Here is a 22,309-nt window from a genome sequence, read left to right on the forward strand (position 1 = left end):
CCTCACTCTTCTGCTCTCCCCTCTGCCCACGCGCTCCAGAGCAGCAGAGGAGAGGAATGTGTTGTTGACACACTGTCCATCTTCTCCTCTCCCCTACAGGACGCTAGTCTGACCACCATGGGCAGTCAAAACAGACCAGATAATTAATTATCTAACTTACAGCAAAGATTACCAAGAAACCAAGACTCACTAAGCAACAGTGCATTGAAAACCTCATGTAACCTCAATTCAAAGCCTGTGTGAAAACATTGTACCTGAGTTTTCCGACAGTGATGCAATAGCACTAAGTAGTCTATTACAATGACAATGCTGTGCTCATAGAGTCTGGGAGTAAAAGGATCATGGCCAGTACGGGGATCGAACCCGCGACCTTGGCGTTATTAGCACCACGCTCTAACCAACTGAGCTAACCGGCCTGACAGATATACAGACCCCAACCCCCTCTCCTCCCCCACCATCTTTCCATTAGTCAAGAACAGATTCATGTCCAGGCCTCATTTCTTTTGCTGGCTAGTGGCTGGCAGTGGAAAAAGAGCGCAACTTTATATGTACCGTATTTCTTATATTGACGCCGCCCTCGAATAAACGCCACACCAAAAATAAACATTGTGTATTAAACGCCGCCCTCGATTAAACGCTGCACCCAAAAGATCCGAAAAAGGTTATTTAATTGGTTACATTAAAACACAGTATTTATTACACAAGTAAATCACAAGTGTATTAGAATTCCGTCGAAGCACTGGCAGACATGGCTTTTAGGCTTGAGGCTTTCTCTCCAAATCCACCGTGAAAACTAAACCCACAGTATAACGAGAAAATAAAGACCACATTAGCTTAATATGAACATACAATGACATGCGCAGCAAGTAAATAATACAGACACAAAACAACATACCTTGTTGGCTGCATGCTGTACACACGGGAATATAGGTTTCCTTAGATCACAACATCCAACTAGAGAGGGTACAATTTCTGGGGAAATTGTAGGGTGTGCTTGCTTGCGTCGGTTGCACAGGGGTCTGTATATTTTATATAAAAATGCATCGGGCCTACTTATTATTTATAAAGATTACATAGATTTAAAAGCATCTTTTTTTTGCTGCTCATTTACAACTCAAAATATGAGTGAAGTGTAGAATGAAATATGATGTCTTCTCATTTCCCCTGCAAGAGGCAGCTGACAGGCTGAATCAAAACGAATACATTTGGCAGACCGGTGTACAAAAGGACCTAATCTCTATGACTTAAACGTCCTTTTAAGTTGTCCCTTCTCGTGATATTTTCAGGCATTTAGACTACTCATATTGCATTCATTCATTAATAAAGAACCCCCTTTTAAGATTATTCTACGACTTTACCGGCAGAAGATAGAATCGCGATTCAAACAGTACCATCTGCTAACTGAAAATATGCCCCCAAAAACGTAAATAAGCTTGACATTTATTTAGTGGAAAATAGCTCATTCATAAAAAGCTCACTGGTAGCGATCATTGTCAGTAACAACTCAAAATGCGATATAGCCCTGTGTGGAGAAGCTGCCCCGGTAAATTCTACTACTACAGTACAGTACTAGACTACTGCTGTGTTCGTCTTGATAGCGATTGCGTTGGTTGAATTCGATTAAACGTTCCGTTGTACGGTTTAGGCTGAAATTAATTATTTTCATGAACAGATTGACAAAGTTTAGGCTGTGGCAATGAAGTTCAGGTTAGTAGTCAGATAGTTTCCCTACTGAAAGACTTTTGAGTAAGGGGAGTGCCGAACATGTTCTGTTGCCGTTTGACTTAAACAGCTGAGGAGTTGTTGTTAGCTACTCACACTAGTGTCTCGGGTACAGTAGGCTACAGCGTTGCAGTGAGCTACACTGGTTTGAAACCACAGGTAATGGTAATTTCACCAACAAATCGTTTACTAATGTCAGAATAAATCCTACAACGAAAATGTATATGTGAGGAATGTTTATTTTAACGATTGAAAACAGATACATCATAGACCACTGTAGTATGTGTTGCCCGGGCAACACAGGCTAATGTCATGATGCTAATATGTCAGTGAAATAGTAGACTACTGTTTCCGAAAGTAGATGTACTTCCTTAATAATATCAGCTTATATTGTACATTACACATCACAATTGTGTGTCATATCACAAAGTAAAATGAGTAAATATTTATCACCCTGGCCTCTTTGCTTGTGGCGTTTCTGCAGCTGCCTTGCAGTAAAGCTATAGTTAGCCTAGCTATCCCCCAAGTTAACAGATGCGAAACGAATGTTCTGCCAAAGGTAGTCACGCGTGTTTTCGTGACATTATTGCAGACCGGTGTAAAAATTGACCTAATCTCTATGATTTAAACGTCATTTTAAGTTTTTCTCTTCTCATGATATTTTCAGGCATTTAGCCTACTCATATTGCATTCATTCATGAATAAACAACCCCTTTGAAGATTATTCTACGACGTTACCCGGCAGTAGAAGATGGAATCGCAATTCAAACGGTACCATCTGCTAACTGAAAATATGCCCCCCAAAACGTAAATAAGCTTGACATTTATTTAGTGGAAAATTGCTCATTCATAAAAAGCTCACTGGTAGCGATCATTGTCAGTAACAACGCAAAATGCGATATAGCCCTGTGTTGAGAAGCTGCCCCGGTAAATTGTACTACTACGGTACAGTACTAGACTACTGCTGTGTTCGTCTTGGTAGCGATTGCGTTGGTTGAATTGGATTTAACGTTCCGTTGTACGGTTTAGGCTGAAATTAATTATTTTCATGAACAGATTGACAACGTTTAGGCTGTGGCAATGAAGTTCAGGTTAGTAGTTAGATAGACTTTTGATTTAAGTAAGGGGAGTGCCGAACATTTTCTGTCTCCGTTTGACTTCCTAAACAGCTGTGTACTGTAGCTAGATGTTTTTGTAGTGTGTCTCGCGTAAGCTACAGCGTTGCAGTGAGCTACACTGGTTTGAAACCACAGGTAATGGTAATTTCACCAACAAATCGTTTTCTAATGTCAGAATAAATCCTACAACGAAAATGTATATGTGAGGAATGTTTATTTTAACGATTGAAAACAGATAACGCTACATCATAGACCACTGTAGTATGTGTTGCCCGGGAAACACAGGCTAATGTCATGATGCTAATACTTCAGTGAAATAGTAGACTACTGTTTCCGAAAGTAGATGTACTTCCTTAATAATATCAGCTTATATTGTACATTACACATCACAATTGTGTGTCATATCACAAAGTAAAATGAGTAAATAGTTATCACCCTGGCCTCTTTTCTTGTGGCGTTTCTGCAGCTGCCTTGAAGTAAAGCTATAGTTAGCCTAGCTATCCCCCAAGTTAACAGATGTGAAATGAATGTTCTGGCAAAGGTAGTCACGCGTGTTTTCGTGACGTTAGTGACGCAGTGACGTTAGTAACGTCAGTGACTGTGGCTAGCAAATTAGCCACCGTTAGCTTCACTTTTCGCCACAAAAACTTAACTTACGCTTAAACCATGCAACGGAACGTAAATTCCAATAGAAGCAACTCAATCGCTACCAAGACGAAACTTTTGACACCTACGTTGTCTATGTAGGCCAAGTATTTACTGAGTTTTAGGGGGGCAAAAAGAAATAAAAAAATAAATAATAATATATATGTGAGAGAACAAAGGTTGTGCTCTCGCCGAAGGCTTGAGCACACCCAATAACAACCTTAAACTTTAATCGAGCATTAAATTGTCCGTGCTTAGCTTGTTGTTAGCTTGTCGACTCACTCACGAGCGTTCCAAAAGGCCTTCAAAATAAAAAGCACTGTAGGCCTACTCTTACCAAATAAAGTCACTTAATACTGAATGCAATTAAATAATTCTAAATAATGACACTGGTTGAAAACAAATTATACATTATAACTACAGAGGGTACAATTTCTGGGGAAATTGTAGGGTGTGCTTGCGTGCGTCGGTTGCAAGTGGGTCCGTCCCCTTAAGTTTTTCTCTTCTAGAGACATTTTTCAAGCATTTAGCCTACTCATATTGCGTAATTCATTAAGAACCACTTTTGAAACAAACTACTGTAACAACGTTGTCACCGGCAGTATTTCAGATGGAATCGCGATTCAAATAGTACCATCTGCTAACTGAAAATATGCTATGCTAAATATAATAAGCTTGACATCTATTTAGGGAGAATTGGGTAATTCAAAAGAGGTTTGCTACGAGCAAGCTAGTTGCGGTGGCTAGCCAAACTTCACTGAGTGAGGGGATTGTTTGAAAGTGCCGGAAATGAGAACCTTTCTTTTGACATAAAGTTTAGGCTGTGCCACTGAAGCCAGCGATGTCTATGTAAGTAAGTAAGACTTTATTTATATAGCACTTTTCATACAAGAATTGCAGTTCAAAGTGCTTTACATAAAATCAACAAAAACAATAATACAAGTGTTGATCTAAAATGTTTAACAAACCAAACTAGCCGCACTCTGCGGTCTCTCGAATCCATCTTAGATCCGAGCTGCCACTTGCAGTTTCTAATATATGTAGTCCAAATATTGATTGATCCTTAGGGGTGGGAAAATAATAATAAGATATATGTGAGAGAAAAAAGCTTGTGCCCTTGCCGAAGGCAAAGCACACCCAACTAGAGGGTACAATTTCTGGGGAAATTGTAGGATGTGCTTGCTTGCGTCGGTTGCACAGGTATTTCTGTATATTTTATAGAAAAATGTATAGGGCCTACTTATTATTTATAAAGATTACATAGATTTAAAAGCATCTTTTTTTTGCTGCTCATTTACAACTCAAAATACGAGTGAAGTGTAGAATGAAATAGATGTCTTCTCATTTCCCCTGCAAGAGGCAGCCTCATAGCTGAATCAACGAAAAAATTTGGCAGACCGGTGTCAAAATTGACATAATATCGATGACTTAAACGTCCTTTTAAGTTTTTCCCTTCTCGTGATATTTTCTGGAATTTAGCTTACTCATATTGCATTCATTCATTAATAAAGAACCCCCTTTGAAGATTATTCTACTACGTTACCGGCAGTAGAAGATGGAATCGCGATTCAAACAGTACCATCTGCTAACAGAAAATATGCCCCCAAAAACGTAAATAAGCTTGACATTTATTTAGTGGAAAATCGCTTTCATAAAAAGCTCACTGGTAGCGATCATTGTCAGTAACAACGCAAAGTGCGATATAACCCTGTGTGGAGAAGCTGCCCCGGTAAATTGTACTACTACGGTACAGTACTAGACAGTACTAGACTAGTAAGTCAAACTCGCCGTTTGACTTCCTACAGCTGTGTAGATGTTTTTGTAGTGTCTCGCGTAGGCTACAGCGTTCCAGTGAGCCTACACCCACAAATCGTTTACTTGTAATGTAATGTCATAATAAATCCTACAACGAAAATGTATTTGTGAGGAATGTTTATTTTAAGGATTGAAAACAGATGCATCATCAACCACTGTAGTATGTGTTGCCCGGGCAACAGAGGCTAATTGTCAATGCAATTCTCGAAATCGCTCTTAATAATTAAACGCCGCACCAAAAATTATCATTATGTAATAATGTTGTGGCTTTTATTCGAAGAAATACTGTACTTAGTTTTTGAATTTTATGTTGATTCATATTTGACTTTTTGACACAGATTCCTAAAACTTCAGTGGCCAGTACGGGGATCGAACCCGCGACCTTGGCGTTATTAGCACCACGCTCTAACCAACTGAGCTAACCGGCCCTATGTATATTAAACATATTATCTGTCTCCTTGGGTCATGGTACGCTATGCTGGGTTTATTTTATGGCCCACATGTGGAGTAGACTGAGTGATAGATAGAGGGAAGGAAAAAACAGAGACAGAGATAAAGAACCCAGAAGTGAGTGAGGGTCAGTTACTGCCATTACTTTCAGGAGGAGGGGGAGGGAACTCTTCCACGTCCATGATGGATGCTCTTCTTTTGGGCACAGGATTACTCAGCAGCCTGGTGGAAGTCCACTAGGCCCATACATATCCCTGGAGGACCAGAAAAAAAGAATGTCAGAGATGTGGCATATTGTAACACCCACACACACTCAATTAGCTTAGCGCCTGAGAATGTTCCAGTGTGTCATTGCTTGACCATGTTTTCCCATTAAAGAAGCCTGAAGCCTCCAAGAAGCTAACCACACAACCAATAGTCTACATTACAAAAGGGCTACTAAATTCACATCTATATATTTTTTGATTTAGAAGAAGCTTTTTCCAAAGTGATAGGGCATATGGAACGTCCAGCCGACGATAAAGGATCAGATGTGATTGTTTTAACAATATTGTGGTCAGGCTCAGGGAATGGTCTGTATTTACTAGGCACATCACTAAGGATGCCAGCAGGGGAGTGAGGCTGTATTGTAGTCTGGGGTCCTAACTTTTGTGTACGTCGTCAATCATGTGCACCACAGCCAATTGCAGCCAATTGCAGCTAATTAGAATACAAAACACAAACAAAACCCTCCTATGGAGTGGTTGAGCGGTTGAGGCCTGTCCAGTTCACAACACAGGCTGGAGAGTAAACAAACAAGTTGAAACAACTGGTTTATTCTGTAATGCGTGAGCATGTGTCTGTAATATCTGATAGCATTTTTGTCAGCACTTGTAGCAGGTGTGTGTGTGTGTGTATTGCAGCAGTGTTTACTTGTATGTCCATAAAATCCACACAGGACAGATGAATACACACAATGGTGGTGGCTGACCCTGTGTGTGTGTGTGTGTGTGTGTGTGTGTGTGTGTGTGTGTGTGTGTGTGTGTGTGTGTGTGTGAACATGGCTGGCTGTTTGACACCCTGAGAATGACCCAGGTGAACCCCACAAGCTAATAATTACCTCAGGAAGAACACAGGATGTGAGAACAACTGCTCAGTTTGAGCCCACTTACTGATGTAAAACAGGTTTACACACGTTTTTCAAATGTAACTTTACCTATGAATTGATTGAATCTAGGTTAATTATCTACTTTAACATTTGCTGATCACTGAACCTAAAGATGACCTTCCAAATAAACATTTGAAAGGGTGTCGACTACAAAGGAGGTTCAACTTTACCTCCTAAGGTTTTTTCAAACGGTACAACTACAAATGTTTTTTTATATAGGACCCATACAGTACAAAACATTTTATTAGAGCCACTAGTGATTATAAAAGCAAAATGTTGTTTATCAATTAGCCTTTTAGGCAGTTACCACCTTATGTTCTCGTGGTGTTGCATTTCAAACTGTAGCTCAAACAGCAGAGTGGAACAGTGTTGACTGACAGGAGGTGTGGGTGTGGGCTACTGTATTGAACAGGCCTGTGGGGGGGTCAAGGTAGTGGCAGGGCTAATAACAGGCTACATTACAGTCCCAGGAGGAAAAGTCACATACAAGCTAAGGCAGGAAACTAACATACCTGCACAGGCTTGAGAGAGAGGACGGTGCATTTTTGCACTGACTAAGTACGTTGTGTAAAGATGTCTGTGACAGCCGTCAACAGAACCTTGAAAGTTGACTCTCGAAAAATGGGTGGAGATGAGTACGAGCCTGCTCCCCATCCAGCTAGGGGCACTGCAGAGGAGGACCTCCAAGTGATGTCATTGCATAGAATACTGTGGCCCTTGTTGTGGAGAATGTGAGTGAGTTCTGTACTGTTCACAGACATTCTGTTCTCTTATTCAACTGACACTATAATAGGAGGGGAACTTCACAATAGATTACAATCTAGTAGTAAAAGCCAATCCTTAACATTGCTCCATACAAGAGCAAAGGATAACCCATTGAGAAGACCAAAGCTTGTTTTGTCTACAAATCATGTGAAATCCTCTCACATCCAAGCCCCAGCATGAGTGGTACAAGTCCAAAGCAATGGAACCCTGATATCTGCTAGTCAGGTATAAGACAATACTGCAAAGGCTATATATTAGATATATCTATGAACTAAGAGGAAATAGCCTGGCTCTTGGCATTATACTGTAAGAAACACCCTCATAATACATCTCATTACAGAACTGTCAGAGTCCCTGTAGATGAGGTAGGACAGAGAAAGGAAGGAAGGAAGAGAGGAAGGGAGGGACAGAGGGAGAGAGGAAATACAGGCTTTGCGTTTGCTCATCCTCAAAGCTTGATAAAGCGGTAGAGAGAGAAATGTCGGTCACAATTCCAATACTAAGTCTGAACAAACATACAGTAATCGTTGCAGAGCAAGTGTGGAATATTTCGACTGTATCATATAGTCTAAGTCCAGATGTTAACATCAGCAAAATATCAGTTAAGATGGCCCCTTTTCACACAATTAGGCTTAGGCCTTTTGTAGAAGGTCAGGAGTTCCTTCCATTTAGCTCCTTCTCAACCCTTTCATTTCTCAGATTCAGCTGTTTTACCTGTCAGGAGGAGACAAGATGAGCCTCCCCCCTAACAACCCTTTTTATGGCCAGCTGAGCGTTCACAGAGACCACCTTGAAGAAGGGAGGAAGTCTTGCACTGTCTGTAAACACTTTGGGACCTGTACAACATGACAGAACCTCTGAACGTACCTCAAAAGTAGATCTCCTGGCAGCTGAGCCAACATGAGCTAAGCCCCATACAGTGCAGGCAAAGGCTGCGTTCAAATCCCTGATTCTGTGTCAGACATTCTTACCTGAAACCTAAAATAAAAAGGTAGGGTTGGGGGAAGAGTAGTCTGATCTCAGAACAGTGGTTAAGGACCTTCAGTTAAGGCCGTTGAGTGGAAAAAAAAACCTTCAATGATGACAGACTAGGCCAAGCGTGTCATTACACGTCAGCAGGGCTGAAACTGAACCTGGCGTTCAGACAGGAAAACAGTCATCTAGAGCCTGAGGAAGATTTGTTCTTCCATATTCACTGAAGGATAGGCAATGGTACAGTAAACATGTACACAATAAAAGGAGGCATGTAATCATCCTGTTGACAAAAGAGACCAAAACCACCATGCAGCCATTGTGACAAAGCTAATTAAATGGCAGCTTATGAAAGAACACTTGGAAGTGTCAACCCCATTTGTAATGAGGATTGGAGTCAGTGTGGTTCATCCTTCTCTTAGTGTGTCTCTGGTGGCTCCTAAGCTGACAGCAAGCTTGTCGGGCCTTTGAGAAGATCCGGACTCCGCCTTCACAAAGCCAAACCCACTCTGGGGGTCTCTTCACTTCAAGTGGCATTCCAATCCACACATGGGCCAACAGAGACTCAGAATTAAGGCCCGAGCTCCTCTTCAGTGCAGAGAAGAGCTCCTAGAGATCAGGGAACATCACAGTCTGTCCCCCAGGCGTGGGTGCCGTTTCTGGGCTTGGTGCTTTGGGCCCGTGACTGGATGCTTGGCAGTGGGTCAGGATCATGCCTCTGCCAGCATTATTGTAATCAAGGGCTCTATTCTGTGTCTGCAGGCCCACTGTGAATGGGTGGGGGTGACAAAGCAAGGAAGGTGGAGACTGGGGAGGACAGGACAGGGTGGTGCCCTGTAACATACTAACATGGACTCCCTAACCTTACTCTCCATTTTCTTTTCTCTCTTTATCTTATTAGTCAAGAAGAGATTCATGTCCAAGCCTCATTTCTTTTCTGGCTAGTGGCTGGCAGTGGACAAGGAGCGCAAATTTATATGTACTTTGTTTTGAATTTTATGTTGAATGACATCCATATTTGACTTTTTTTTGATTTTTTGACAGATTCCTAAAACTTCTATGGCCAGTACGGGGATCGAACCCGCGACCTTGGCGTTATTAGCACCACGCTCTAACCAACTGAGCTAACCGGCCCTATGCATACCTTGCATATCAGCTGTCTACTTACATCACAGTTGGCCATGCTGGGCTTATTTTTGTAGGATTTTTGACACAGATTCCTAAAAACATTATGGCCAGTACGGGTATCGAACCCGCGACCTTGGCGTTATTAGCACCACGCTCTAACCAACTGAGCTAACCGGCCTGACTCCAAAGCAGAGCCCAACCCCCTCTCCTCCACCCACCGTTAGGATTACCAAGACAGAGAGCAAACAGGAGCAAGAGTGAGGGACAACCAGACAAAGAGAGATAACGTCAGGCTCTGTCAATCCTCTTCCCAAGTATAGTGGAGTCACAACAGTGATAAGCTCCTTCTAGTCTTAATGGCTTTGTCATTGATACATTGTAGGTCACTAATATAGGCCAGATACTTTAACATATTTGTGTCATTTGAAGCTAAAACTGAGGCTTGGCTAAAGCAGCAAATGTATAGCCTCGCTTAATACAGACATTGGAGGCCACTAGTGAATCCAATGTTATACAGCTCTGTGAGAGGTTTTACATTCCAGACACACAGACAGGGAGATCAATAAACTGTAGCCTGAGGAGCAGGGTGGCATTTCACCTCACTTGTAATTAGAATTAGTGTTCCGGTGTGAATGATGTACTTGATGTGCTTTAATAACACGCCCTGAGGTCCCAGGCAAAGCTACAGTAAAGTTCATTAAACCCCAGTGTGCAGCCTAATGCAGAGTGGAGCATGATTACCACCAGTAATGTCTGCGCATAATATGACCCCAACAGACCCAGATTTTACACAGTGTTGGCCAGTCCCACTCTTCGTTTTGACTAATATTCCTCACAGAACAAGAAGACAGAAATCATTGTCATTTGACCAGACCTAAAGCCATTCCAGTTGAACTTACAAGCCATGAAACAAATGACAGACTGGAATCTTAGACTGAAACCAAGCCTACCATCCAATTAAAAATCGAGCCAACCGCAACAGCTTGCCACTCCAAAAGGAGGTCCCCACCCACCCAGTGCGAGCACGGACTGTGCCTTGACAGAGTCACGACACATGCAGCTAGATGAACACTATATCCCACTGTGTAAGGCAGCTATAGAGCCATGGGAGAGAACGAACGAAGGGCCCAAAGGAGTCTTTGTTAGCCTGTCTTGCTAATGGATCAGGAGGCACTTCAACAGCTATGGAACAAACAGCAGCAAACAACCTCCCAACATCAGATTACATCAAATCACTGCAGGCCAAGTCAAAGCTTTCGATTGTCACAATGATGAGCTAGCCTATACATTGGCGACAACTTCCTAGAATGGAGAACAAAATGGAACTTAACTAAACCGCACCCACTGAAAATTCCATGTGGTCCAAGTTAATGTGAACCATTCTCATCCTTGTAATTCTTGTGCTGAGAGGGAAGAGCAATGTTCCAGAATCGGTATTTTGACAGCAGCCAACATGGACTAACTGTGAAATCTTTTCGCAGTTCCAAAACAGATGTTCACAGCGGGTAAACAAGTGTGTAAGACTGACATTTGCCAACCCCACCTGGAGCAAGTCTGTGCCGCCCGTCACCCATCCAGCAGGGGTTGTCCATCTGCCCAGCCCAGATCTCACTGAACCCTCAGCAACAGGGGTTGCCCATCTCCCCAGCCCACATCTCACTGAACCCTCAGCAGCAGGGGTTGCCCATCTCCCCAGCCCACATCTCACTGAACCCTCAGCAGCAGGGGTTGCCCATCTCCCCAGCCCACATCTCACTGAACCCTCAGCAGCAGGGGTTGCCCATCTCCCCAGCCCACATCTCACTGAACCCTCAGCAGCAGGGGTTGCCCATCTCCCCAGCCCACATCTCACTGAACCCTCAGCAGCAGGGGTTGCCCATCTCCCCAGCCCACATCTCACTGAACCCTCAGCAGCAGGGGTTGCCCATCTCCCCAGCCCACATCTCACTGAACCCTCAGCAGCAGGGGTTGCCCATCTCCCCAGCCCACATCTCACTGAACCCTCAGCAGCAGGGGTTGCCCATCTCCCCAGCCCACATCTCACTGAACCCTCAGCAGCAGGGTGGGGGAATGCATGGACCAGGCTCCATGATAGCACAGCTCTCCGAAAAATGAAAGGCATGCCCTACTGCAAAACCACTGTGTACTCTGACCTTCACCACGCTCTCCATCAGTACAAAACACTCCTGACAGGCATCTGTTTTGTAAGCCTACCGACTTTAAAAAACCCTGACTCCCTAGTGATTCTTAACAGTACCTTTCAAGCTGCATCTGCAGCAACAACAACTGGACGACAACAGCCAGGAATAGAGCAGTAAGTCATTGCCAAGTGTACAATTAGTGTTCTTACTCTCCGTCATGGAGCTGCTAGCCATGGACATTGAGAGATTTACTGCTATGCTACTGATGAACCTATGTAAGATGCTGGAATAGGACGGTGGCATCACCTTCCGAATTCAAAGACCCGATTACAGTGAAAAGCGGTGGTTTGGCCTACCTGATGCGTGTTTTCCCCTTCTTCAAAGCAGAAGTGTCATGCGTGGTGGAGCAACGTCTGTCTACGAGGGTCACCTGTGTAACCATCACAGAGCTCTGCTGTTGATTTGGGGAAGGAGGTAGAGAGCTCCACACCCATCAACAATCCTAAATCCTTTTTTAGGACTCCTTGTTAAAGTGGGTGGAGGCTACAAGCATCTGTGCTCACAGACAGTGACCCTGGCTATTTGCTTAGCAAATTGCCACCATAGTGTGTGTATGCGAGTGTGTCTTAGAGAGAGCTTGCGTGTCTATCTGTGTCAGTGTGTGTGCATACATGCATGAGCAGACTTTGCAGACTCCAGTCCCAACTCTTCCACCCCTCCTGATGCAGAGCAAACTGGACAAGCATAGAACCAGACAATACAAGAGAAGATCAAAGCATCCAGCGTATCTAAACCATCTATTTTGCCAGCGTAGCCCCAGGCTCAAGCCTCACGGATTCCTCAAAGTATTGGTAGGACTGAGCGAAGGCTGCAAGCTACCTTAACTAAGGGAAACTGTTTTATTAAATCAGGCTTTTCTGAGTGATAGAAGTGTTACACTGTACTGTATACGAGTTCCAGTTGACTGGATTCAGGCAGGAATGTCATGCATGACTGAGTGAATTTGTAGACTGGCGTTGTGTAACAATTCCTAAGCACAGTGTTTCAATATCAAAGTAGGATACCACACCAGGAAATCAAGTTGAGAAGTCAGGCTAAAATGTCTTGGACTAATGTGTGGCTCAGTGTAATGTTTAATAAGTAAATGAGGGTGGGTTTTTCTGCATTGACAGATTAAAAATCTTACATAAAAATTTTATGAATGCAATGTTTTCTGCACTCAGTGTGCACCTGTCCTGCACCCTTGAGAAAGCACACAATGGCCCTCACAAAATGTAAGACATTGAGTTTGTCCAGAACGATTAGAAATATGAACACATATGCGAGAACATATGCCATTCTTATGCCATTTGTGTTATTTGTGCTCAATCTTAAAGCAAAATCCTACATTTTTACATAGCTGATGCATTCAAAAGATTAAAGTAATGAGAATACCCTGATTTCTTTGTCCATGTTGGAATGTCCAATGGTTAGGTGAAAGTTTACGTCAAATGTAAATAGCCTATACGACTTGCTACGGAATTAACATGAATTAGCCTATTTCTTCAGTTCTCAGTAAGTAAAAAGGTATACAGATTGTCAGCTTCTCAGCTTGGCAAAGACAATCGCCACGTTTTAACAACGGAAATCCACTTTTGGTCTAGACAGTGGAAAAGCCTTTTAGTTATGCGGAAAACATGTTTTCATTCAGCAAATGAATATCCCAACAACACGTCAAAACGCTGAAACACTCAAACAACAAACAAATAAAAGTTTAAACTACACAAATAATATTCTAGATTTAAACTCACCATTTCGGAACGTGAATTAGAGCGTATTTTCCAACGTTCCACAGAGGGGTTTAATACATGAATTCAATCACAAATACCGCATGAACTTTTAAGTTGACAACTTATCATTTTTCCATTTTCCCTCAACTCTCCAACTACTTTTCGATGCAAACCGACTCCCATGTGAAGACCTCGCCTCCTGCTAGCGTGTCATTGGTGGAGATTTAGGGTACGAGGACTTAATTGGCTAGAAGGACCCTCAGTCTTATTCCTAAGGCTTTCTGATGAAGTATGTTCCACGGTGTCCCACGTGACCCGTGAGGTGGCTTCTTCAAACAGCTGTGAATTAACAAACTTTAAGAGTTAAAAAGAAAACATTTGGGAATTTAAATCCCTTTAAAGACATGTTTCTTTACGTTACGCATTTTAAGTCTGGTAGTCTACTTTCATTCATCCCATAATTAAATTATTGAAAACGTCAATTTCACTACGTCAAAAGTCGTTCAAAAAACACTGCATGTAAAACCACTGAAGCGGCGCAGTACAATTAGCAAATGATGCTGACGTTAACAGCGATGTCACACCTTATCCAAGTCTGTCATCTAGTGGATAAAAACAGTAACGCATTTCACAGTGAAACGAGTACTTATTAAATAAGAGAAATGTGTTTACTCCATCTGTTTCAGCAAACGAGAACCTACAATAAGCCTTTCTATCTTTGTGCCTGATTAATTTTAAGTGGCAACGTTTTGACTATAGCCTAAACAAGATTTCAGGAAGCACCAAGACTCAGTCTGAGCAAATACCAATTCCTATGCCCAAGAGTTCATTGAACAATCTTTTAAGCATGGAGAGGCCTGATTAGTTAGATGTAACAGTTTTTAATAGAAGCTCAAGTACAAACTCAGTACAGGTGTGTCTGTGGCTTCTCATTAAATTCAGGGAAATTCTATTCTGACTTAACATTAATTATGATAATTATTGACCAAACACTTAATAAAAGACTGATTGCTCATGTAGGTAATAAAAAAATCTATAGCCTTTAAAATATCAGTCCAAATACAACAATGGATGTTAATACTGCCATTGTCAGTACACACATTATCTATGTGAAATGGTTGTCATGGTATAAATTAACAAAGTTACCTCTTAAAAAAACTAAAAACAAGTAGTCTTACGGAATCTGAGAAGCATCTGGTATGAAACAATTATGAAACATCAACAGTATCCAAACAAGGAGAGAAAAGTTAGCTCAACAGTGAAAACAAAATATTGCACTTTAACTCGTTTGAAAGGAAAGACAATATTGACATGGCTTACACAATTGCATGGGCTTTCATTTGATAGAATTTCAATGAGAAAAAAAATAAAAATAATTGTTGATGCACTCGCTCTACAAAATAAAGTAATATCACTAAACCACCAGACACATGAATGAAACTGATGCAATTGCCACTTAGGCAGCGTTGTGGAGGAAGTGATGGTTCAATGTATGAGATCCCATAAAGTCTTAAGAAACAATGATTAGCGTAAAGTATGGATTCACCCTGGGACGTGGTGCTGGTTATTAGCCTAGTAATTTCTCTTTGGTGACTAAGGAAAGCACTGCTTCTCTCCACTCCCGTGACCTCCACTCATCACATGACATGACCCCTGACAGAAATGGACTAGTCTGAATCAGTACAAATTATCTGCGATGAGGAACGATGAGGATCAGATCACCACAGCAATGGAACCTTGACAAGAACATTAAACTAGGCGATTTAACAAGAGCATAGCATATTCTAAGGCAAAACGTATGCATAAAAATAGCATTTAAAAATGTGTTAAGAATTCCTTCATATGCTAAATCTTTAATTATGTCAGCATTATGAGAATTATGTGTGCTGAGCTGAAGGAATTCTGTGTTGGCTGTATTGTGAATGAATGACCAAGCACACTACAGGTTAGTGTACATTCATACCACAAACACTTCTGCTCGGCTAACACCCCCTTCCACAACCGTACGGCTAACACCTCCTTCAGTTAACACATTTGACCTGCAAGACAATACGATAAAACAACTGAACAAGGTCAGAAAACATTAAGTAAAAGCTGTAAACCAACTAAAGCCTTGGGTCAACTTTTTTTTACCACCCAAAACTAAGACATTAGACTGTGTAAATGAATGCTTTTGATTCTTTTTACTGTAAGGCATAGTCCACACTTTTCAGTGTCCTAACATTCACACTCTGAAAAACACACATGCCTAATAAGTAGTTCAGTTCATTTTCCACCTTCAGATACTTAATAGTTTCTAAATTAACCTTCCATAACCTTTAAAAGTATAAAAACGAAATGTAACCCTTTTTAGAACACTCCTATGTCCCAAGTTCCCTCAGTCAGTGTGGGGTTTGGCTTGGTCCATTGTGGGGCCATTTAGGGGTACTGGTTTGTTGCTGAAGTTCCAGTCCACAGGGTTGAGAAGCTGCATGGTCTTCTTGTGGGTCCATATGGGGTTGATGAGGACCGTGAGGAGGGCCAGGCCTGTGAGGAAGAGCAGGCGCTGGGGCAGGGCCACATAGAGGTTGAACTCCTCCCATTGGCACCAGGTTACCCACCACATGTAGTAGGTCAGCACCATCCTGCAGTGGAACATGTGGATCATCACCCACTGGTTGGCCTTCCAAAAGTAGCTCTGGGCCCAGCCCGCCTAGAGGGGACAGAAGAAACAGTAGGACGGTCAAATTAGCAGCACAGTTGGTATGACCAGTCTGAAGAAGCCAAAGGAGAGCTTTTACAGAGAATGCTAATCACATACTTAAATAACTTTTATTTGGTCTTACACATAGGAGTATCTAAGAGGGTTCCGTTTGCAGGGTTCAGTGCTAAATATGTAAATACAGAAGAAGAACTGAAACACCCATGTACTCTGAGACAGCAGCAGTGAACTCAGTAAACCAAGTTTACTGAGTTGACCTTATTCATAACATCCTATTTGGATGTTATGAATAAGGTAAGCTAAAAGAAAATACATTTCAACAACAATACCAATAAGTATGATGAATAAAGACAACGCAAACTGTATACTACCTTAAGTAGCATCCAGGATACACAGGTGAACGGAGTGCTCATCTCCAGCAGCAGAGTGACCATGGGAAGGTAGTGCCCAATGTCCCACACCACCGCCCCGACAAACCCAGAGAGGGCAAAGAAATGATGCACAGCCAGGGGTAGGTCAAAGGACCTGAACACCACACTGGAGGCATGCAACGCCACATTCTCAAACACGAAGAAGCCAGTGGCAGTGAGCACATTGAACCATGACCAGTTCTCCTGACCCCTAATCCTTTCTCTGGACACGGCAGAGTCCTCAGTCAACGCCCGAAGCCCAGCTATCGTACTCTGGACGCCAAACACGGCTCTGGTGGCGGCTAGGTTCCAGAAGACCTTCTCTTTAGCAAGCAGAGAGTGGTACGTTTGAGAGAGGGCTAAAGAGAGAACGTGGGAGAGGAGAAACACTGCTGTGTAGAAGGCGAAGCCCAGACCAATAACCTGCACACGGAAGCCCATAGAGAAGTAGTCCATGCTAAGGTTGTTGGGCTGGTCAACGGGGGGCTGTTGAGTGTTGGAGGACATGATTTGAATGGTGCTCCACACAAAAAAGTCTGCAGGTTACATTAGCGAGGTTTCCATGTGCAGAATACGAGACTTTGACAGCCTGCAAAACAGAAATGTTAAGATATCATCAAATCAGGACATTCACTTAAAGTAAAAATAAACGGTTTGCTGGTCTGACTAAGGCTACACACAAAAAAGTACAGCTTCGTACATTGTTCATGTACAAAGAAGAAAATAGGAGAAATGAGAAATCTCAGATCCACTTTCTGCACAGTCAAGTCGAGTACAAGACAAAATACTTTGCTCACGTAGGCATATAATACCGTAAAAAGGCCGAGCATAACAGCACACTATGCTGCTGATTGCATAACGGTGTCCGGACCTGACAAATGTACAGTAGCTCTAAACGTTCACATTTAGGCTACGTTGCAACGTTTTATTAAACATTTCTAGCTAAATGATTGCGGTGAACTCGAAAATAATTTGCTTCAGTAAAAACAAAACATATCCGTCAGCCATCAGAACGACCCAGCTGACTAACAAAAACAAATTAACACTTCTGTTTCGTTCATACACCAAGGAAAACAACTGTTAGCGCTCACCTTCCGCTCGAGAACCTGATATACCTCCGGTTTCAAGTTTACCAAATCTCTGTATGTGTTATTTCACTTTTTATCACATGACTTTAATATTGTCATATGGTCATGCTCAACAGGAAATCCCGCCTTTATGGAGAGTTTCTCCTTTTCCATTGGCCAATAACCTGCACATAGGGTTTCGATTGGCCCTGGCAATGTTGAGTTGTGATCTGTAAACGTGACGATTTTCGTTTTTTTGTGAGATACTTCTTATCAGCAGGAAACTTTCAGCGTTTGATATAATCTAAAATATATAGGGCCACATCCTTCATTTTCTATTAATCGACATGTGAAAAAGAAAAAAAGTTGTGAATGCGCAATATTTGGAAGGAGTCAAGAAATAAGAACAGATCATTCAAACCATCAACAACTTTTAAACGTTTTCTTCAAAAAATTTAATTGCAGAAGTATTTACATTAGATGATCTCAGCAATGATTAAACTAATCAAAGATGCAAAATCTTTAAATAGCTCATGGAAAAATGGAGGAAAATACATATACATTGTTAAGTGTTTAAAACCACAGAAATCATATAAAAAATTAATTGGTTTGAACATTGGTAAACATTGCACAGAGCCTCTGTGATAAATAACAAAAGCATACATACATGTATCAGTGTCAATACTTCCAACAAAAGGTTATGAATAAATCATACATTCAGTATCAGTAGATTTTGCATGCCATCATAACAGCTTATCAAAATAAGTTAAAAAGACTAAATAAAATGAACATGAGCAAGAGAAGAAAATAATTATGTTTTAATGAAGCATATATTATATATTTATATAAGATCTATATATATTTCTTTACAAATAATGAATATTTGGCATTATATTCATCCTCACTATAGATATGATACACAAGAGAAGAAAATAGTTTAGCTAAACAATTACCTTTTTAATTTGTCTAGTGATCTTAAGAGTCATTTCACATTTCCAAGTTTTAGGAAGTGGAGTCAATCTCAATAATTGTCTCCCCAGCATGATTACTAAAACATCCCCTCAAAACAGCTAATGTACCGTATGACCATGTTCAAAATGGACATATAGTGAGGCCACATGAAGGGAAATAAATAACAACATGATTCAGGAGGTCTAATGAATACAGCTATAATGCATAACTGATGGATTCTGTGTTGTTCAACAATAGGTCTATGTATCCTCCAACAATATGGCACTTGGTTTTTCACTCTGTCCAAAGGAATGGAGCTGACTGATTCTGAAGTGTTTATTTGTAACTGCTGCCTGTTAGATCAAAATATTGCGTGAAAATGTGGAGAGTGAAGGTTAGACCTGCCTTAGCCTTTGCCCACCATACCATTCCTGCCCTATGATAACCTCTTGTGCCTAGAACAAAGAAAGCTCAAGCCCAGATCCTAACACAAAGTCCCATTGACATCTAGCCTGGTATTACACAAAGCAACATTGTTAAAAAACATGTTAGTCTGTGTGTACTCAGCAAAAACAAGTTGCATGAAAAATGAAAAAAAGATCAAATGTCAGTTTGCGAAAAAGAGTAATAAAGAATAATGACAACAAATAGTATGTAAATATGCCACATTTTATAGGGATTAACACACTTACACTACACCACCTTCATGGATGTTTGATGATCCGCAAAATATTTACTCCATCTAGTGGTATCAAACAGACACTGCAGTGTATTTCTTTATATACTTAAGTACTCTCTTAGTGGAATAAATGTCACTATAAGCAGAAGTGTAGAAATTAATTACACTGGAAAGACAGAAGGAAAGATGGTAGCAGGAATAATGTCCTAAGTTTGTATTTTGATAAATGGCAGAAGTGGATGACCTTCAGAAAAGAAGTTACATGTTTCATGGCCACATGAAACATGTAATCAAAATACTTCTCTTTCCACTTAAAATGTTAAACATAGGGTGTATTGAAAAAGATAAACCAGACATGGATCTGCTGCTTAAGCCACAGGGGTTGGATAGAATCAAACCTCTTCCCTTCTGAATTGCTTGTTAAAAATTCAGATCACGTTCCTATGGCCAGCAAGAAACTTATCCAGAATCCATCCTTGAGTTTCCAGAGAAGAAGTCAGTGACATATTTTCACTATCTGTGCCTAGCTAAAAGACAGCTGTCTTATTAAGAAAACCAGGAGAGGAAGAGTGGGAGTGTACAATATTTGGCACACGCACAAACGCACACACACGCTCATTTGGCATTCCTGATGTATTTCCATGTGAAGAGACACCTTTAAATTTTAATGTCACTGTGGCAAGCAAGAAGAGTAAGATAGCCGTATCAAGACTGTACTTGATAATGAAGTGTAACCTCATAACTCTAAACTTCCCTGAAAAAAAGTCTGCTATTTCCCCCGGTCCACGCAACACATTCATCACCATATTCGCTGTGAAGGGACTAGGAAGCTGTCAGCTCTGTTTCCCCCAAGGACCATACTTACATAATACTCTTCTGAGCCACCAGCAGAGAGTGGGACAGCAGGAGAGAACACCACAGACAGGAAGAACAGCCTAGAAACACATCACAACATAACACCAGCGTGTTTCCTCAAAGCGAAGATCCCAGTCTCCCCTAAGCCAACGCATCGGACAGAGTCTGTCTTGCCGCCTGGTGCACGCCTGCTTTCTACAGTCTGAGTAGCAGGAGCATATGGGGAAGCAGCACACAACCTGTGCCTCCTGTGCCACAGCCCATAGCACACCGAGGAACCCTGTTGTTCTGTCAAGGGCTCTACTCTGCGATGAAATGACAGTGTGTCACTCTATGACACACTATAGAAAATGCATAGAAATGTTTTTCTATGCTGCGCTCAGGTCCCCATTCCCTGAAGGGGGAGGCTTGCCTGTCAGTTTGTAACTAATCACCATGTAAGTAAAAGCATAAAAAAGAGGGACACTTTAATGATGATATTGGAAGCAATGAATATTCAGTGAATACATTTTAATAATATGATTCGGTTCTCCTGCCACCGGGGAAAGGTGGGGAGGGGGGGTGGGGGAATTGTAACAAGCAAGCAAATATAGCTAGCTTAGGAATTGTTTTGACTTTGTGTTCGAGGTGTTTACAAACATCTGCCACCCAGCTGCCCTCTGCACATGGCGTCCATCTTGTAACTGTGTGGGGGTGACATACTGTAAAGATGTGTGTGTCCCTGCCTGTATGTGTATAAAATATTAACAGTGCAAGAGGGTATGTTAAAGGTTCATATAAAAAGCCTTTCATGAGGAAAAATCTATTTTCTGTTCTCCACAACAGAAAACTGCATCAGGCAGTCTAAACAGGGGAAAGTTCTCGCAGTAATAACCCCTCACCTCGCAAACTCTACTTCCAGGCATCCCAAGGACTGTAAGAGCCTTGGTCACTGTCATAGCATCTTTTAGTGGCCCAGGGACCTCACGCTGTCTTCCATTTGGACATCACAGCAGACCCCCTGCGGTGCATCTGAGCTCTGTAGAAGATGTGATATGTAGCTCACAGCTCAATGTGCCAATGACTCAAAACCCCTCAGACATCACAAGCACACATACACACACAACATCACACACACACACACTCACTCACTCACTCACTGAGAGAAACCAAATCTGTTCAACGTTCCATTTGTCATGTCTTTCTTATCAGCCAGGGAATCATAAACCATTAGTCTCACTAAGAAATTCTAGAAGCCTCTGCCTGCTTCCCTCAGGGATCCTCTGTCCTTTCTTCCCCCCGCTATTATCTTGCAGCATTGCTTGAAGGAGGTGAACGTACTTCTGAGATGATCAACCATGGGGAATTCTTCCAGGAGAAGATGCCACCCAAGTCATTATCAGAAACTTATTGTGTGACTGACAGTCATGTTATGACTTTTGTTTAGGGGGTAAGCTGCTGGATAAAGAGTGAGAGGGATGGGGGTTTGAGGAAGAGGCATGAACATATTTTGGGACTCAAATGACACGCTGCCTTGATTTCTGAACCTAGCTATAACACACATTAAAAGGGTGCTTTTGGAGTGACCTTTTTAATATAGCAAACCCTGATGAGGCAAGGGATTTAAAAGGGCCCTAGAGATAAATTATCTATTCAACTAATAACCTGTCTCACTACTCAAATACAACAATATTGTTGTGTACTTTGTTATTTACATTTCCCTTGGAAATACAGAGAATTTTAAGAAGTGCAAAAGTGCATTTTGTCTACACATATTTGATATATAGAGCTACGCAAAATCTCTCAGAACTATTTATTACTCACTGCAATGATACAATGAAAAAACGCTGGCACAAGACTTGCATGTTTTCTGCTTCAAGTAAATGTCAGAAGATGTGTTATGGGCATGGTATAAGAACAGCATAAGAACAGCTAGGGATTTGTACCACATGGAGGGCAGGTCAGAAGGAAATTATATAATTCCAAAAAGCTGTT

The 22,309-nt window shown here is 41.6% G+C and overlaps 2 protein-coding genes and 4 non-coding genes across 12 annotated transcripts in view; all 6 read right to left on the reverse strand.

The window, feature by feature from the left end:
• arhgef10 (Rho guanine nucleotide exchange factor (GEF) 10) overlaps positions 1-13,937 on the reverse strand; it is a 49,771-nt gene extending 35,834 nt beyond the window's left edge. For all 6 annotated transcript variants that reach the window (XM_067243062.1, XM_067243061.1, XM_067243059.1 and 3 more), the window contains exons 1-2: positions 13,694-13,937; positions 5,896-6,004 (exon numbers count right to left, since the gene is read on the reverse strand). In XM_067243062.1, coding sequence (XP_067099163.1) covers positions 5,896-5,932 — 37 coding nt within the window. In that variant the 5' untranslated portion in view covers positions 5,933-6,004; positions 13,694-13,937. The remainder of the gene's footprint in view (positions 1-5,895; positions 6,005-13,693) is intronic.
• Positions 343-416, reverse strand: trnai-aau (transfer RNA isoleucine (anticodon AAU)). Its single transcript has one exon. It is a non-coding gene; the product is annotated as a tRNA-Ile (tRNA).
• Positions 5,655-5,728, reverse strand: trnai-aau (transfer RNA isoleucine (anticodon AAU)). The gene has a single exon. It is a non-coding gene; the product is annotated as a tRNA-Ile (tRNA).
• Positions 9,695-9,768, reverse strand: trnai-aau (transfer RNA isoleucine (anticodon AAU)). Its single transcript has one exon. It is a non-coding gene; the product is annotated as a tRNA-Ile (tRNA).
• Positions 9,867-9,940, reverse strand: trnai-aau (transfer RNA isoleucine (anticodon AAU)). The gene has a single exon. It is a non-coding gene; the product is annotated as a tRNA-Ile (tRNA).
• A 600-nt stretch (positions 13,938-14,537) lies between the features above and the next one.
• Positions 14,538-17,934, reverse strand: cln8 (CLN8 transmembrane ER and ERGIC protein). Of its 2 annotated transcripts, none has more exons than XM_067243297.1 (3): positions 17,875-17,934; positions 16,745-17,372; positions 14,538-16,364 (listed from the first exon to the last, which is right to left on the reverse strand). In XM_067243297.1, exons 2-3 carry the CDS (start codon positions 17,288-17,290, stop codon positions 16,050-16,052), a joined length of 861 nt encoding a protein of 286 aa, XP_067099398.1. In that variant the 5' UTR covers positions 17,291-17,372; positions 17,875-17,934; the 3' UTR covers positions 14,538-16,049. The 2 variants fall into 2 exon arrangements, with proteins under 2 accessions (XP_067099398.1, XP_067099399.1); XM_067243298.1 differs by lacking the exon at positions 17,875-17,934 and adding an exon at positions 17,596-17,616.
• Positions 17,935-22,309: the final 4,375 nt, after the last annotated feature.

The sequence above is a fragment of the Osmerus mordax genome, chromosome 9, assembly GCF_038355195.1.
Source record: "Osmerus mordax isolate fOsmMor3 chromosome 9, fOsmMor3.pri, whole genome shotgun sequence".
Taxonomy (NCBI): Eukaryota; Metazoa; Chordata; class Actinopteri; order Osmeriformes; family Osmeridae; genus Osmerus; species Osmerus mordax.